Source organism: Phoca vitulina, unplaced genomic scaffold, assembly GCF_004348235.1.
Source record: "Phoca vitulina isolate PV1807 unplaced genomic scaffold, GSC_HSeal_1.0 scaffold9, whole genome shotgun sequence".
Taxonomy (NCBI): domain Eukaryota; kingdom Metazoa; phylum Chordata; class Mammalia; order Carnivora; family Phocidae; genus Phoca; species Phoca vitulina.
In genome coordinates, this window is record NW_022589712.1 from 52,451,708 (window position 1) to 52,469,328 (window position 17,621).

General features: G+C 45.2%; 1 protein-coding gene across 1 annotated transcript in view; it reads left to right on the forward strand.

Moving 5' to 3' along the window:
- The first annotated feature begins 772 nt into the window (after positions 1-772).
- SCML4 (Scm polycomb group protein like 4) overlaps positions 773-17,621 on the forward strand; it is a 114,855-nt gene continuing 98,006 nt past the window's right edge. The window contains exon 1 of the mRNA XM_032408131.1: positions 773-1,179. Coding sequence (XP_032264022.1) covers positions 1,122-1,179 — 58 coding nt within the window. The 5' untranslated portion in view covers positions 773-1,121. The remainder of the gene's footprint in view (positions 1,180-17,621) is intronic.

Below are 17,621 nucleotides of genomic sequence, written 5' to 3' on the forward strand. Positions count from 1 at the left end.
AAAAAAAAAGGAGAACAAGTCCCTTTACCAGTGTAAATTGATTTGCCACAAAGAAGACAATGGGGCGTGGAGGCTAACTAGTAGCCTTTCTCCTGTGTGAGGACCGTTCTAGCCCACGTGGCCCTGACTGCGGTCACGAGCGGAGACATGCTTCTGCGCTTACACACAGATCTGGAGCCCAAGCCCGGGCTCATCCACTGACCACGTGTGCTGCCTGCAGCTGTCGAGTCAATGCGTATGACTGTGCTCTGTCCACCTGTGTAGGCAACACTCTTCTGGCAAACACACAGTCTCTCCCGCACAGTGATGTTATTAGAATATTTTTGTTGTTGTTGTTGTATTTGTTCAAAGTCAAACATTTACTCCTCCAGATCCCCAGTATCTTATAAGCCCGGCGCTGGCCCACACTGCTGCAGACTGGGACAAAGAGATGATGTTACAGTCTGGTTTCTATGGCAACAGAGGAGGGGTAATGAAAACCGAAATGTTGGAAACACCCATTCTGACAATTGTGACATAATTCAGGTTATTACAAAGACGTAACTACCAAAGGAGCAGAAGTGTCATTACCTTGCAGCTCATGTCGGCAAAAAGCTATACCGCACATTTCTCTGAGTTGGGCTGCTAAGAGGAAGGAAACACGAAACACACACACACACACACACACACACACACGCACGCAAGCGCCTCGTTTTCTGCATGTAAAATGTGTGTGTTCTTTAAAAGCCAGTGGTTGGCTGGTTTTCCGGACATGATGTGGTTGAAGCTGTCATCGTAATGGAAATTCATTGCTGTAGCTATGGTAAATCGAGTTTTCTGCCTGTGCTGAATGCATTAGTCTAATGAGATGTTTGCAGCCGGAGAGCGGGGCTGCTGGAGACTCACTGTGAGCTACTGACACACGGGTGAAGATTAGCTTTTGTAATACTCGGTTTGCATGTACCGAAAGTCATCTGTCTTCTGAGTCAACATTCCTGGCCTGGTCAAGAACCTGATCAGGGCTCTGGTGAACAAGCCGTAGGTAAGGGAGATGCACAATCGGAGGGTGTGCCATTGACACGGGATCCTTCTCTTCCTACTGTCAGCATGACAGGTGACCTGTTTCAGTGTGTCTGGCTTGCATGCCCACCTCCGTGGCAATGCCCGAGTGTCCTGCACTCAAACCCCTGAGGCCAGCAGGTAAACTTCAGTTCCTCCTACTCAGAACAGAAATGTTTGATTTCTTAACCAGATCTGAGAGAGGAAGATGTAGCCTAGAATTATATAGTTTATAAATTTGGGGTACCTACATATTCACTACTCTTTAGCTCTGCATTGAAAGATGTAGAAAGTTGTTTTTTTCCCCAAATGTGAACTCAGATAACTGTTTTACTTTTTTGCATGATGATTTTGCTTTGCTTTTGTTTTGTTTTAATTCAAAAAGTGTTCTATGTCTTGGGATAAACATATTTACTAAAATTTAATTATTAAAATTGATGTGCTGTGAACTCGCAAGAGTACTTTTTAAAATTGAATTTTATTATTTATATCCCAGGTGGAATATTTTACATGTCTCTGTGTTGTTTTTTTCTTAACTTATCAAGATAGATGAGAATACTATTTACTGCTAGTAGCTGGTCCTGGTTAGTTTGGGGGAAAAAACAACAACAACCCAGGTGTCTATGGAGTGTCAGGATCAGTTTTCCCAAGTTCAAATACAGTCACCTTCTTCCCAGGTAGGGTGTTGTGTGACTAGACCCCGGCGGCACCAGGCTTCCTCCCCAGGTCGCTTGCTGAGTAGAACAGGACAGTGGGTGAAGCAGTGTCAGCTGTGTGGAAGTCATTGGACCGACAGCTGGAGTGCTAAGTCCAAGTTCTTTCCGCTCCCACGTAGTAGTAATGGAGAGCTGCCTCATGGTGTTGTCTCTGGATTCGGTGACGGTCTCAAGAAGGTAATCAGATAACTCAAGAGAATCAGTAGCTTTCTGAGAAAGTGGCTTTTGGTTGGTCTCAGACACTGTGGTACTTGAGAAAGTGATCCCGGCGCTTCAGAATCGAACACTCTTGTGTTTTTCTTTCAACCAGAGGAACCATTTTTGAAGAGTGAGAGACAGAGTTGTTTTTTTTTTTCCCCCAAGACGTAAAAAATAAAATAAAATAGAATATTTGGAGTGAAAGCATAAAAGTAACTATGAAGGAATTTACAGTGTGGTAAAGTAAACCATCCAGGGGCACAATATTTGTGTGGAGCATTTTTTTGTGTTGCTTGGTAGAACTAGCCTGAAAAAATGAGGGGGGCAGTTCCTGAGCAGTAGCAGCTGAGTGAAGATTACCTAAAAGACAGTAGTGACCATCTCAACTCAAATAAAACGTTAACGTAGAAACTTCAGTTTTAGGGAAGTTGTTTGGTGGCTCCAGATCTTTACCATTTAAACACATGTGTTTAAGCAGATATTTTTTTAAAATGTGAATATGTTTTCTTCAGCTCTTTAAATTGTGCATGTGCACAGTCTCTGTGTGATATTTTGGCAAACCTATCAGTCTGCTTTCTTTGTAGAATCACAAGAGCAAATCCCACACACAAAAAACCCCCAGTTCTTCTGTGCTTAACATGTTTAAATTTGTGTCACCAAAACGGCTTTTATTTTGCTGCAAAAAAAAAAAAAAAGGGAAATGAATGATAATAGAAAGAAAAGAATAACAAGAGTAAATCGCTTTCGGTCATTTATTTGCTTTTGGTGGTGTGTTTTCAAGGCAAGTGAAACCAGCAGAAGCAGTTTCACTTTCTGGTTCCTGGCTCCTGGGGGCTGGGGTCGCAGGGCTCTGCAGCAGCAGGTAGGACTAGCAGACCAGCTGCTGGGAAGCAAGGCAACCCCACGTGCTGTCGTCCTGCCCCGAGAACTGTTCTACTGAAAATTCAAGAAAGTCATGACTTTTTCAACGGGAAGTCGTATTGGCTTATTCTAAAAATTCGAGCGATGCCCCAAAGCACAAAGATCGAAATTAAACATTTTTTTTTAAAACTTGCAATGATGTGAAAATCACAAGCAGATGGCATCCAGCCTCTCCTAATGGGGTGGATGTATTTATGTTTCAATCTCAATTGTGGAGGCCACAGACTTCCAACACATCGAAGGCAACATTACTGAAGTTCCGTGAAATCCAAAGAAGGCACGCTCAGAGAAGGGTACCCCTTCGTGCGTTGGGGGGGTGGGGGTTCAGTTCCAGGCTGTTTTGCAGATCGGGTGGACAGTTCGGCGCGGCCGGGAGACGCATCACACACACACACACACAGACCCTGACACGCTTGGGTCCAGGCAGCGAGGGGGGGGGGGGCGGGCGGAAGCTCGGAGCGGGCTCCGGGCAGCTCCCAGGCGGAGCTCGGCGGGGCGTCGTTCCTCCCCGGCCGGTGCCCCCCCCCCGTCCCCCCGGGGCAGCCTCGGCCGCGCGCTGACGCCAGGTAGCCCGGGGCGTGCCCGCCGCAGCCCGCGCGTCCGAGGCCGAGCGGGAGGCGACGCCGGGCCGCGCCCGCCTGGGGGCTCCCCATGCCAAGCCCCCTCCCGTTTCAGCCGGCGCCGCTCCTCTTCCCCCGAGCCTCCTGCCTCGACCCGGGGACGGTGAGGGAGAGAAGAGGAACGGCGGGAGGAAAGACTCTCTTCCCATCTCACCACCCAAGGGCATGAAATTCGGTCTAACGTTTTTGGAGGCCAAGTTTGTGACAGCCGTGCCTTTTGGTGCGGGCGTCCGTGCTTCCTCGTGGGGGTGGGCGCCCATGACCTGTCTAGGAGGGAGCTTTAAGTGCCTCCTTCGACATCTTAATTCAGCCGGCTCCCCAAAGGCTGGTTTGAGATTTACACGTTTTTAGTGTTTTTTGTTGCCCCTGGGAGAAAAATCAAATGGTTTGGTACATATATAATGTAACAGAAGCCACCAGTGTGTCTAGTAAATGACTCTAAATTTTAATTAATGAGTCACAAAAGCCACACCATAAGCTTTAAAAAATTACCCCTTTATCAATAAGGTGATAATTAACTTTCTCTGGAATTAGCAATTCTCTCAGCCCCGGGCAGTATGCAGCCTAGTAAGTTCTCTGGAATGCTGCCAATTTTAAACGATCGCTCTTTCGGCAAATCTACTGGATTTTAATTCAGACATCTATTGTGACATTTTCCAATGTGGTTCAGAGACCATTAGGATCACCCAAATCAGGGTAAAATTTCTGAGGTTGAAGGAGTGGCTCAGAATGTTTGGATTGCAAGGGAATCTGTCACTTTCTCTTTCTTCATTGTCCTTTTCTACCCCCCCCCCCCCACCAAACCCTCCGCCTCTGCAAGAGTGCCACACTCTAGTCTCTGCTGTAAATCTCTGCTAGCCTCTCCGCTATAAATCTCTGTGGCGAATTCTGCGTTTGTTGGTAGGCGCATACTAGGTTCAAGGGCTCTGGCTGCAAGCCCACGAGGTTCTAAGTGCTTTTCATTGTTGTATTCATCTCGGTTTCAGTGCTGGCAAGGGTTCTTCCCTAATATTTCTGCAAACTCTCACCCGCGGTTTGTCAGATGCTGAGATTTAGGTTGAGACTCAGAGGAGAGCTGCTGCAGGCAGAAGGGCCATTTTAGCTATACTCCCGGCCGATTGAGATTTGGCTTCTTCTGACACACACATATTAATGTCTGAAGAGGTACAGGAGCCCTGGGCATTACAGAGCAGCCGGTTCCACACTGAACCCCCCCCCGCCCACACACACACTCACTCAGTCACGCAGTCCTCAGTGCTGCTAGTCGCTGGTGGGTGACGTTCAGGGGCAGCCTGATGAGGGATGTTATTTGGCCACAGGGGTTAGGAGGCAAGTGGCGATGAGTGCAAATCACTCCTCCAGAAGTCAGACCTCTCTCTCCTCCTTCTGGATCCTTCAAATGTTAGCATCGGTGGGCTTCTGCTTCTCTTTCAGAGAGTCTTTCCTCCCGCCGTTCCTCTTCTCTCCCACCAATGCTGGTGATAAAGTTTGCTGCTGGGTTCAGCTAGCAGCGTTGACACAGTCAAGAACATCCTTCGGGAGGGTGGGATGGACGTGAGCAGCGAGCAGGAGCTGTGCATTGTGGAATCAGCCAGCACTTTCCAGTCAAAAGAGGCACTTTGCCACCACCGAGGAGATAAAACACCTCTTGCATCTTGCAGTGATGACCTCGTGGACTACTATTTTAGGACAGAAAGGAATTTATTACCTGGTGGCAGTTCTCACTTTGTGTTAAGCTGAAAAGCATTCCACGGAGTCTCTGTGACGCCCTGGAGTAACGGGAATATATCCGGAGATCCACACTGTAGGCGTCCCTGTGATGGCTGTTGTTACTCTTGGACCAGTTGTGTTTTAGAGAGAATCTGGTGGCACAGAACCATGTGAACTTCTCTTGACTCTCCCACCAACTCAGGCATGTTCCACCTAAATTTTCATTTGTGGGGAAGCACGTGTGCATTTCTTTTTCAGCAGCTGCCTTGACTGATCGGCTAAAGGGAACCTGGTCCCGGTGTTGCTAATTTTCAAGAATGACTGCATACTCCGGCAGGCAGGCTGTGCCAGCCCTTTGAGGAAGGGGCTTGGCTGAGGAGTGGCGCCTTTACTTTCTCCGTAAGGCGTATAATGCAGAAACAGTGGAGTTGGCTGTTATGAGAAAATTGATGTGCCAGGGAAAAATAGTGTCAATGCTGTGCTTTGCAAGGTGGTGACGTTGTCTGGTTAGCCCCGTGATAGTGACTCAACTTTTGGGAGCTAAATATTTGGTAACAAAAGCCTTTGCCCTTTTTCTCTCTCTGTGCTGATCGTTACAGAGCAAAAGCCGTCATAGTTTCAAAACAGAAACATATGGCTTGATATTAATCCTAAAGAAACATGCAGCTTTTCATGAGGACGGGTACTAAACTTGGGAACAAACACTGGGCTGGCAGAGCAAAGAATTACCCTCGCTGGGTCCCGGTCCAGCCATCGGAAAATGGCACCCAACAAAGAGGTACTGGGATAAAACCCAAAGGAGAGAGCCTATTCCATGACCCTTCCAACGAGTACTTGAGCATCCCTCTCCCTCCTGTATCCGCTGGTGCCGTTTGGATGGGACTCAGTAATGGCCAACAGTAGCATATACGGCAGTCGGCTTATAGACCTGCTAGGTTATTTCCTTTTGGGTGGAAAGAAAGGCTTTCTCTTTTCCCTTTCACATTTGTCCACAAGTCATCCTGGGACATCATCATTCTGATGAGAAAACCAAGGTCAAATGCCAAGCACCAAGGAGTCTGTTTTTCCCTCGTGTCCAGAGCTGGGCCTGCGCCCTGCTGCCAGAGTGATGTTAAGATCACAGAGGCCAAATCTGAGGGTCTGCCCTGGATGCAGCCTTCGAGCTGGCAGGGGGGCTGGTGGCGGGATTTTAATCCTGTTTGACAGGCAACTGTGAACAAGGAAAGGAAAAACTGAAGAGAAAACCACAAGGTGAAAGCCAACTTTGGCGCATTCATGCTTTTTGTTTTGGAGGTCATGTAATGAACAATTCCTTTGGGCCTAGCCATTTCTAAACTATTACAAGCCAATAGGAATTATTCTCATTCTTTTTTTTTTTTTAAGATTGTATTTATTTATTTGAGACAGAGAGAGAGCATGAGCAGCAGAGAAGTTCGGAGGGAGAGGGAGAAGCAGACTCCCTGCCAAGCAGGGAGCCCGATGCAGGGCTCGATCCCAGGACCTGAGATCATAACCTGAGCTAAGGCAGACGCTTAACCGACTGAGCCACCCAGGTGCCCCATCATTCTTTATGGCTTTTTGAAAAAGAGGCTGACTGCTTTTCTTCACAGTCCTTTGGGATTTGGTACCCTCACTATTGGGAAATTATGGTGATATCAAGACTTCATCTGACAATTAGCTATTAAGATATGCTGTTCATCCCAAAGAGAATAGCTCAAAAATGTCATGTGAGGCATTGGGCTTATTGATCAGTAAAGAACACCACTCTGGGAATAGATTTCGGTCATTTTTCAGTCTTTTTCTTTTTTTTTTTAAAGATTTTATTTATTTATTTTACAGAGAGAGCACAAGCAGGGGGAGTGGCAGGCAGAGGGAGAGGGAGAAGCAGGCTCCCCGCCGAGCAAGGAGCACGATGTGGGACTTGATCCCAGGACCCTGAGATCATGACCTGAGCTGAAGCCAGACACTTAACCGACTGAGCCACCCAGGCGCCCCAGTCATTTTTCAGTCTTGAGAAATGTGCGCCATTGGTTCATGTTGTTGCCACTGTTGCCTGTGCTGAGGGAGTTTGCCATGAGATTTGGGGGTCAATACAGTACATGGCCATCTGTGCATTTCCCCTTATGTTGGGAATATAATATAATATATAATCCCTTTCAGATGCCGTGAGATGCTCCAGCATATTTGATTGTATCCCTCTTAAGAGCTCATTTGTAAAAATGCTTCAAGTGGATAGGTGTAGAAAGCTTTACATTTGGGTGCACAAATTACAAAGCATAGAAACAGTGGGGAAAGAAACCTCAACTAGTTCTAATTTCTGAAATCACTACCCACAGTATGAAAATATAGCATTTGTTTTGAGTGTTTGTGACATAATTAATATTAAGGACTTGACATAAATAACGAGGGCAAACTGTATGTACAGTTTTGTTGGTGCCAGATATGGAAATGGTTAATTGGTCCCACGGTGAGACCTTGACCGTTGTGTGTCGCCTTAATGAGACCAGGTGAATATAAACTCTCTCCAGGGAATTGAAGTTATAAAGTCAAGTTGGGTGTGATATGTGTGACCATGTGTGGGAGCCAGTGATCTGTGATAGTATAGAGGACTGGTCCTTTCTTTCTATTGCCCTCCCTTTCAGTTAGAAGTCATTTGTCACGAACCCAGGACTGAAATTCTCTGTTAGCAGAGTAAGGAAAAAAGGACATTCAGAAAACTTTGTCTCACACGTGTTTCCAAATCAGCTCCAATCTCTGCTAAGGTCAAGTGCTGAGTTTCTACTAATTGGCTTGAGACCAGAGTGATGTGGAATAAGCTGGAAATATAATCATTTAAAATATATTTCTGGGCACAGGTTAGGTCACTGTTTTTATGGACTATATTTAACATTTTCATGCCTGAAGAAAAAAAATTCCATGGGACCAAAGACCTGGCTGGTCCTTGTAGATTTCTAACAGTGGATAGTACGAGTTACACGGCTTCCTAGACAAAGTTAAGCAAACCCAAGGCCTCCTTTGGCCAAGATTTCCTGTATTCTGCTTGTGTACTTGGTAGATTATCAGTTTCCAGGGGGTTTTCTTTCTCTTCCCTGAGAATACAGATTTAGGACAGGATAAGAAGAATTTACATTGCGGGGCGCCTGGGTGGCTCAGTCGTTAAGCGTCTGCCTTCGGCTCAGGTCATGATCCCAGGGTCCTGGGATCGAGCCCCGCATCGGGCTCCCTGCTCTGCGGGAAGCCTGCTTCTCCCTCTCCCACTCCCTCTGCTTGTGTTCCCTCTCTCGCTGTGTCTCTCTCTGTCAAATAAATAAATAAAATCTTAAAAAAAAAAAAAGAAAAGAAGAATTTACATTGGGACCATGGAATCACTTAAGTTCAGACCATGTTCAAGCCAGTTCACCCCTCTGTGGAAGCTGGAAGGTTAAAATGTAACCAAACTAATGAACTTGAGGGAAAAACATCTGACATTTGAAGGGACAAGCTAAAAGCAAAAAGCTATACTCTGAGAAGTGGTCTTGAAGTGATTCCTAGATTCTTAGATTGAATGGATTGTAAAGGCCTTCCTCCCAGGGCAAGCTTCAGACTCTTCCCTAGTGTCTGCGAAGGATGCAGACAGCGCAGCCTCCATTCTCAAGAGGCTGCCCCTCTTCCATTGTTGGAAACTTCAATTGTGAGCAAGGGCATTTTTCCCTCCAGAACTTCCCCTAGCTTCCTCCTTCAGTAACTTCCTGCTGGGGGTACTTTTGTCCTCAGAGATGTAGAGAATAAATATCAATGGAGCAGCACGGATTCTGAGTGGGAAAAGCCAATTGAATGGTCACCAGTGTGACCCGGGGCAAGTATGGTGGCAACCCTGGGCATCTCTTCCTCCCTGGGGATGGTATTCCCTGTCAGTCCCCACTGCTGAGCCCCAGTGCTTTGAATGTGGCAAGTACTCAATAAATATTTGTTGCATGAGTGATTGCATGAATGATAATGTCAGCGTGGGTGGAGACAGCATGGTGTTGTGGAAAGAACAGGCACACTCTTTAGTGTCACCCCAACTTTAGCAGATCATGGGATATAATACTTCAGAAGTTGTTGGGAAGGTTAGTTGGGTTAATGTATATAAAGTTCAAAGGAAACAGTATACGGAAAAGGGCTTCGTAAACTGTAAAGTGCTGTACAAATGGTAATAAATACATGTTCCCATTTATTGACATCATATGCTCAGGGATGCCGAGAGAAGCACTTAACAAGCTTTATCTTATTTATCTGACTTAAACCACACAGGAAGTCAATATGAGGGCTATTTTTATCGCCATTACACAGGTAGAGAAATTGAGGCTTACGTTAAATAACTTGTGGAGGGTCACATGGCCATGCGAGGTCTGCTGAGTCTTTCCTTCAGTGTTGAAAAGCCAACGGGGCATCCATGTCTTTTCACCTGTGAGGGCTGAAGAGAAAGAGCTCTTTCATGCCTCAGAGCCAGCTGCTCTTGCCGGCTGGGCTGCTCCCAGGTCCAGCAGGTTCCAGAAAGGAAATGATTCCCTGGTGTTTCCACTTGGAAAGGCATTTGTGATCCACAGTGAACTCCTTTAAAGCAGTAGGCTTTCAGTCCTGTCAGATTCAACACTCATTTTTATTGCAAATATTTTTAATGCCCTGTTTACAATCCCAGGGTGAAGTTCCCAGATAATATAGCCCACCCACGCTCATAATGGAAGAGAAACCAGTGTCATGTCATAACTGAAATATAAAGAGGAAAAAAGGCAAAGCAATTTATAGTTACTTCCGGTGCAGGCGCCCTGCTCTGGACACCGTAATGAAGTGGTCAGGTGCTTGACATCCGCGGTCTCCAATGAAGCCTAAAACAGTGCTGTGGGCCACTCGGATAACACATGCTGGCCCTGCTGCCAATGATGTGATTTTCCCAAATGGTAAACAACTCTTGAGATCCTGAACAAAACAGAGAACAGTCGTCCCTTGATTTATGAATTATTTGCATTCCTGGAAAATAAAGTATATATTATAGCTAAGTAGAAATATGTTTATATGTAAAATGCAGTTAACTCTAGGTTCACAAAAACGAGATTTTCACTCGTGTGACCATATGGTGAGACAGTGCTTTATTATGTGGGACAGCTCCATTTGTCCAGCATCCCTGGTCTCTGCCCTCCAAGTACAGGAATGCTCACCCCGCCCCCAACATTGTGCCAGCTAAAACCATATCCAACACATTTCCAAAATGCCCCTCTGCGGGGAGGCTTGCCGCCACCGCTGAGCACGTATGGATCAGAGCATGCCAACCTGCCATGAATTTCACTTTCTCCTACCTTCCCAAATGCCTGATTAATTATAGTTTAAGAAAGATGGTGCTGTTCTGTCAGTTCCCTACAGGACTGCTAAGTAGGGGCATTTCAAATACCATGGCAGAACCTCGGGGCTATCTTTCACATTCTATGAAGATGCTTAGAGTGGATTTTCTCTAAAAACTGTAGCTTTGAGCCTGAGAAGACCTTTTCTATCATGTTTCATTCTCTTTCAGATTATGCCTAGGTTTTATCATAAATACAGTATTTTAAAAACACCTTGGTAAAATCCTCACTATTCTCTGGGTTTGCTTAAAAGCATTAACAGTTACTAAGGGACCATGATGATGTAGGCTTTGTACTAGTTATCCACACAATAGTCCTGGAAAGTATCATTATTCTACTTCACAGACAAAACTTCAAGATTCAGTGAATTTAAGCAGTGAGTTTCAGTGCCTCAAGGTCATCCAGTAAGTTCTATAATTGATTTCAAAGCCAAACCCATGCCTTTGCTCCTGTATCAGTTTGGATATATGGTATACACTTTTATCTGTGATGTGGAAATTCCATGTCTGAGAACTTTCTCCTTGTTGAGTACATAAAAATGGGGTAGAGGAATAAACATGGCCAGAGATTCTTTGACATTTCTTCCATGAGGCTGTGGGGTCTAATTCCCCTCTCCTTGACTCTGGGCTGTTCTTAGTGACTCGCTTGGTTCATAGGATGTGGCCGAAGTAATGTTCCAGGTCCGACATCAGGAGTGTTCCGGTTCCACTTGGGACTCAGAATGCTCACTCTTGGAGCCCTGAGCCACCACAGAAGAGGTAGATGCCCCAAGGCTGCTAGGAGCCAAAGTTCTGTGGAAGGCTCTGAACAAAAAGACCTCAGGGTGGGGATGGGGGAGGGGGGAAGAGAAAGAGGCAAGAAACATGGAACTACTAGATGTGTGGATGAAGAAACCACCTTGGAAGTGGGTCCTTCCGTCCCAGTCTCCCCAGCTGATGCTACACAGATCAGAGACAAACTGTCCAGTCTAGACTTTCCTGAATTCCTGACACACAAAATGGTAAGACATAATAAACCACACATTTTGGAATAGTTTTAAATGTACTAACTCATACCCAAAACACGTGTGAATGGCATTCTTGCTCTTGTAGTGTGTATTGTGGATTATTTTTGATGCCTAAGAAAGAAAGATTTTCCACTTTATTTTTTTAAAGATTTTATTTATTTATTTATTTATTTATTTATTTATTTATTTAAGAGATCACGAATGGGGGGGAGGGCAGAGGGAGAGGGGCAAGCAGACTCCCTGCTGAGCAGGGAGCCTGATGCAGGGCTTGATCCCAGGACCCTGGGATCATGGACCTGAGCCGAAGGCAGATGCTTAACTAACTAAGCCACCCATGTGCCCCAAGATTTTCCACTTTAAAAAAGAGGTTAAGATTCACTATAAAATATAGTTGATCTTGGGGTGCCTGGGTGGCTTGGTTAAGCGTCCAACTCTTGATTTTGGCTCATAAAAGAAAGCTTAAAAATATATATATATTGATCTCCATTTGCTAGGAATTGAAATGAGAGGAGTTTTGTTCCTTATATAGTTACCATCAGAAGTATGTGTTTTCGGGGGGGACTATTATTTTAATAAGTGCATATTTAATTTTACAGTTAGTTTATGTATTTATGTCTTTAACAACAAATCCTTGATTTGAATTTGTAAATATGACATGAACTTGGATTTAAGTATTTATTTCAATAAGCCATTTAAAGATTTAGTAAGTATTAAGTAAATGTGGTATAGGAGGTGTATTAGTCAGGGTTCTCCAGAGAAACAGGACCAGTGGGATAGATAGATAGGTAGATAGATAGATAGATAGATATTGTAAGGAATTGGCTCACATGATTTTGGAGGCTGAGAAGTCCTAACGTCTGCAGTCAACAAGCTGGAGACCCAGGAGGACCAATGGTATAGTTCCAGTCCAAAAGCTGGCGGACTGAGACCCAAGAGGAGCTAATGTTTCAGTTTCAGACTCCAAAGGCAGGAAAAAAGCTGACGTTCTAGCTCAAAGGCTATCAGGCGGGAGGAGTTTCCTCGTACTCAGCTTTTTTTTATCCTATTCAGATTTTCAACTCACTGGACAAGGCCCACCCGCATTAAGGCGCTTTACTGCTTTACTTAGTTTACAGATTCAAATGTTAATCTCATCCAAAAGCACCTTCACAGATACACTCAGAATAATGTTTGACCAAATACCTGAGTACCCACTGGTCTGGTCAAGTTGACACATAAAATTAGCGATCATAGGAGGTATTCACACATAACGAATTTTGCAAAGGTTGTACCTAAGGGATTGGAAGTTTGGTAAGCACTGCTTTGAGCCCTAGGCTGACTGTGTCTCTAGTCCATGGGTTTATAGCTAAAATCCCAGGTGGTATTGCTCATTCATCCATAGGGACATGATCCTCTGAGTCCCTCCCATAACGTCTCTTGAAGTTATCCTTTGGTTTGCAGAGCAGCTTTTAGAGAATGTCCCTGTTGGTGATTCTAATTCTGAGGAAGTTTGAGCTATCCTTTAGATTTCTGGCTGCCTCTCAGGAGTGGCCATTTCCCAGCATCCCACAGCTGGCCGCCATGTTTACTATCAGTGCCTTGGGCTGCCCACAGTTCTATAGCTGCAGTTCAGGCTCCCTGCGGGCTCCCACACAGGATCGTATGTCACAGCAGGCTCAGTCTTCTAGTGAGAGAATGTCTGCCTTGAAAGTCAGGGTCACTGATACCTTGTCTCACTATTTAATGTTAAGTCTGGCTCAGTGGTGACAAGGAGCTCAGATGTGATATATACAATATGACATCATAGGAGCTATGATTGGTCCATGTCTCAAGCCATGAAGGCAGCTAGACATTTTCATGTCCCCCTCTGGGCCATGCTTGCTTAGATGATGCTATGTGGCACCATAAATTTCGCTTACCCACTGTCCACTCTCTGTGAATTTGTGTCCAAACTGCCCCCCAGAAACAAGATAAAAATCTTGAGGTCAACAGTTTCATCTCTGGCTTCTTTGGCTTAAAGTGTCATTGCAGAACAGAAAATCAGTGACAGGCACCTCAGTGGGATGGAAGAAGGCACATGTTTTTCTTTAGGTGCATGCCTTTTGATTAGAGCATTCTGGACAGCCCTCAGCTTACACAAAGTGCTACAAATCAGTGCAACCAGTTATTGCCCTCACCTGTCTTTAGCTGTGTGAGAGAGGGATGGAAGCTTCCACACCATAATGATGAGCCATGGTAGGACTAGAGAGAGAAGTAGAGGTAGGTTGATTCAGAAGTAATATGAAGAACAACAAGAAGCACAAAATGCAATAAAAGAAAAGCAAGTTCATAAAAACAAGTTGTATTTATCTTGATTATGTGTTTATAGGATGAAAACAGAGGTGATCTGTTTCCCATGCTAAAGAAGAAAATGTGTTCACAGTGTCTGTATTAGTTGGTAGGACTGCCATAAGAAAATCCCAGATGCTGGGTGGCTTAAACAACGGAAATTTATTTTCTCACCATTCTGGAGTCTAGAAGTACAAGTTCAAGGTGTTAGCTCTTTGATTTTTCTTGAGGCCTCTCTCCTTGGCTTGTAAATGCTTTCCTACTTACTGTATCTTTACATGGTCTTTCCTCTGTGTGTTTGCACCCCTGGCGTCTCTCCTTCTTATAAGGACACCAGTCCTATTGGATCAGGGCCCCACCCTTATGACCTCATTTAACCTTCATTACCTTTTAAAGATGTATTTATTTGAGAAGAGAGTGAAAGAGAGAGAACACGTGAGGGGGGGAGGGGCAGAGGGAGAGGGAGAGAGAAACCCAAGCAGACTCTGCTCTGAGCGCAGAGCCAGATGCGGGGCTCCCTCTCACAACCCTGAAATCATGACCTGAGCTGAAACCAAGAGTCAGACACTTAACTGTCTGCGCCACCCAGGTGCCCCAACCTTCATTACCTTTTTAAAGACCCTATCTCCAAATACAGTCCCATTGGGGGTTAAGCCTTCAACATACGAATTTTGAGGAATTCTGCAGCTGTAGAACTGTGGGCAGCCCAAGGCACTGACAGTAAACATGGCGGCCAGCTGTGGGATGCCGATGAATTATGCAATTTAGTGTATAACGATATTTATCTTAAGATTTCATCTGACGGTTTTCATCTATTTCCCCGTAAATTACCGATGGTAAATGTACCTCATAATGGTCTCTTATGATTTGGTAAATACTTACTTTTTTTAATGTTAGGTCAGTCACATTTCTGCTATGCCCACTCCAGATAGCCTAGGGATGTACCTCACAAAAGTTCTAACTCTCCCCTCAGGGCAGAGTAGGTGCTCTGATGTCTCCAAATCCTTTTTAAATGACACCTGGAATCTCAGGGCAAGTTCCCAAAGCCCATAAAATTGCTGAAATTCAACAAGGAGTGTTGTGTTGATAGAGGTAGGCTAGCACCCCACGGCCCATGCTTGCTTGGCTCCCTCTGTGTGTCCCACTTCTCCCGGTGGGACATAAGATGCCCCTAGTGGTCAGCAGACATCCTAATATGCTTTGTGCACTGGTTGGGAGGGAGAGTCTTGAAGAGACAGATTCTTCTATTTGAGTAAAAATTATTAATCTTACTTTCATCCTTTTAACTAGATTTTCACGAGCTCTTCAATCTGGAATTCTCCTCTAATTCATGAGAGCTTAACCTGTTGAAAATGAGTAATAATTACTGTAGCCTGAATCCTCAAACTGAAGTTCAGAGTGCTGCATCTGCATGAGGTGGTTAAGCTTTGTTGCAAGGAGACTGAGGTGCCTTAAATGTCTTGCTCCGGGATCAATGACAGTAACTGGATTGGGACAAAAATCTTGCATTCTTGACTCCTTTGGCCACAGTCATTGCCAACTGGCCCCAAATGTTTTCCTAAAATGCCTGACTGAAGGAGGAGCAATGCGTGATGCTTGAACAAGGGGAAGCTTGAAAATACTTGCTTATAACATAAAATCCCAACACTCTCCTCACTCATATTTGATGGTGTGAATTGAGTTTGACTCTGACCTGTCATAGTTTTGGCTAATGTCCCAGGTGTTGAGAGAAAGCGCGAATGAAAGAGCTGCCTTACCTAGGGACCAATGGTTTTCCTGGGGGTTTGGTTGGCAACTTTCTTTATCCATATGCCAGTGCCCCTGCCCGAAGATTTCCAGTGGATTCTGGGTCCTGATGTGGCAGGCAGTGTGGGGAGGGCTGTAGTGAGAGGAGGGAGAATGAGTGCCCATGGCTTTGGGTTCCTCACCCGGTAGTAGTGAGGCATCAAGATCGTTGTGTGAGCCTCCAGGACGGAGGCCAATGGCTAAGTAGCTAGTGTCGGGGCTCAGCCTTATCAGCCCAGAAATGGCCTCTGCTCGCTAACCGCCCTTGCCTGCTGACCACGTGAGCATGGGGCCTAGCACAGAGAGGCACTCCTTGTGTTTTCTAGATGGGATGAAGGATATATGGACAGAAAAGGAGATGGGTCCTTATGTGAGGGGGCTATGTACCCAAAGGCTTGCTTGGCTAGCTCCTCGGGTTCCAGGCTGGAATTTCAACTGTTTTAATGGCCACCTCCACCCACGTGTTTCACAGGCACCCTACACTCAACATTTCCAAAGCTGGACTTCTCATTTGCCCCCTTCCCCACATCTTCTCCTTTATTCTGTCTTCATGAAAGCTATCACTGCTACCCTTCCAAGATAATAGTTTCAGAAGCCCAAACTTTCCTTACCCCATGCCTTCCAACTGGAAGTCCTAACTGATGCTACTTTTCCAAAAGAGTTTCCTGTACTTCTTCCTTTTTTCCCCTCCACCCTCTGTTGGCCTTGCTCAGGTCCTCACCAGCACCCTCCACCTGGACCATAGTCGTGGCCTCCAGCTCCATCTCTCTGCTTGCAACTCCCCTCCCATCCCCCACCTCATGCATCGCACAAGGTTATCCTTGTAAGATACCCACACGCTCTAGCCACTCAATTGCTTAGAAATCTCAGATGGATTCCCTTGCTTATATCAATGGTTGCCAAATGTTTGGACTAAGTTCCCCATTATAAATAATTCCTCGAGTGCACATCCCCAATGTATGTATCATAGATATATATATACTAATACATTAATGTGTTATACATATTACAAAATACATGCAAAAATAGAAACGAAAAGGGCCACATGAGCCCTTTGCCCTTCCCCATAGATTCTCGAAGCCTCTGTGTTTTTTCACTTTCTATTCCTGACTCCTGGAATTCTTCTCTTCCCTCACTTCTCCGCATGATTAAATTCTATGTGTCTTTCAAGACATTGCTTACACATCACTCCCCTGCCCTTGATTCACCACACAGACTGCCTCTGTGCCCCCTTTTTATATAGCATTGAGATTCTTTCCCTTCTTGCGTGGCATGATTTGAGACTATTTTTCTAGTGGGCAAGGGGAAAAAAGGAAGGTATCAAGATGTATGTCCCTCTTGTTGCCAAGAACAAAATTGTAATAGTACATATCTTTCCTTCCTTGTCAGACATTCCAAAGAGGTGTTTTGTTTTGTTTTTTCCCTCTTTCAATCTTCCTGTTGATCGGGGTACAATATGTCTCCCCCAGACGAGCGCAGACCCCGGCACCAGCAGACTCAAAGCAGGAGGGGAGGAATCGCGGGAGACGTGCAAAAGTATACTTAATTCTGCATATCAAGCAATTAGGCTAATGTGATTTAGAACAATGTGATGGGTGAAGTTTGTGTTTGTTTTCCCCTCAGTCTATAATTAATTCATGGTAGTGTCGTAGGTTGTTACATTTTGGTAAACGAATAAAGAACTGTTCTTTGAAATAAAAGCGGTGAACAACCTAGTCATTTCACAGTATCACGAGCAGAAGATAATTACAGTTTGAGGGACCGTCCCCATCCAGCATGAGAACACTGCCCGCCTGTCGGCTTGTCTTCGGAGGGGGGTTGCTGCGAGCCCGAATTGCAAAGGTGCTGGGTGCCACAGGGAAAAGGCAACGCATTTTCCCCATCTAGCCACGGAGAGGGCTTAACTCACTTTTTAGATATTCCGCCAGTGTCCTACAGGGAATTGTGCTAATAAGTATGACAA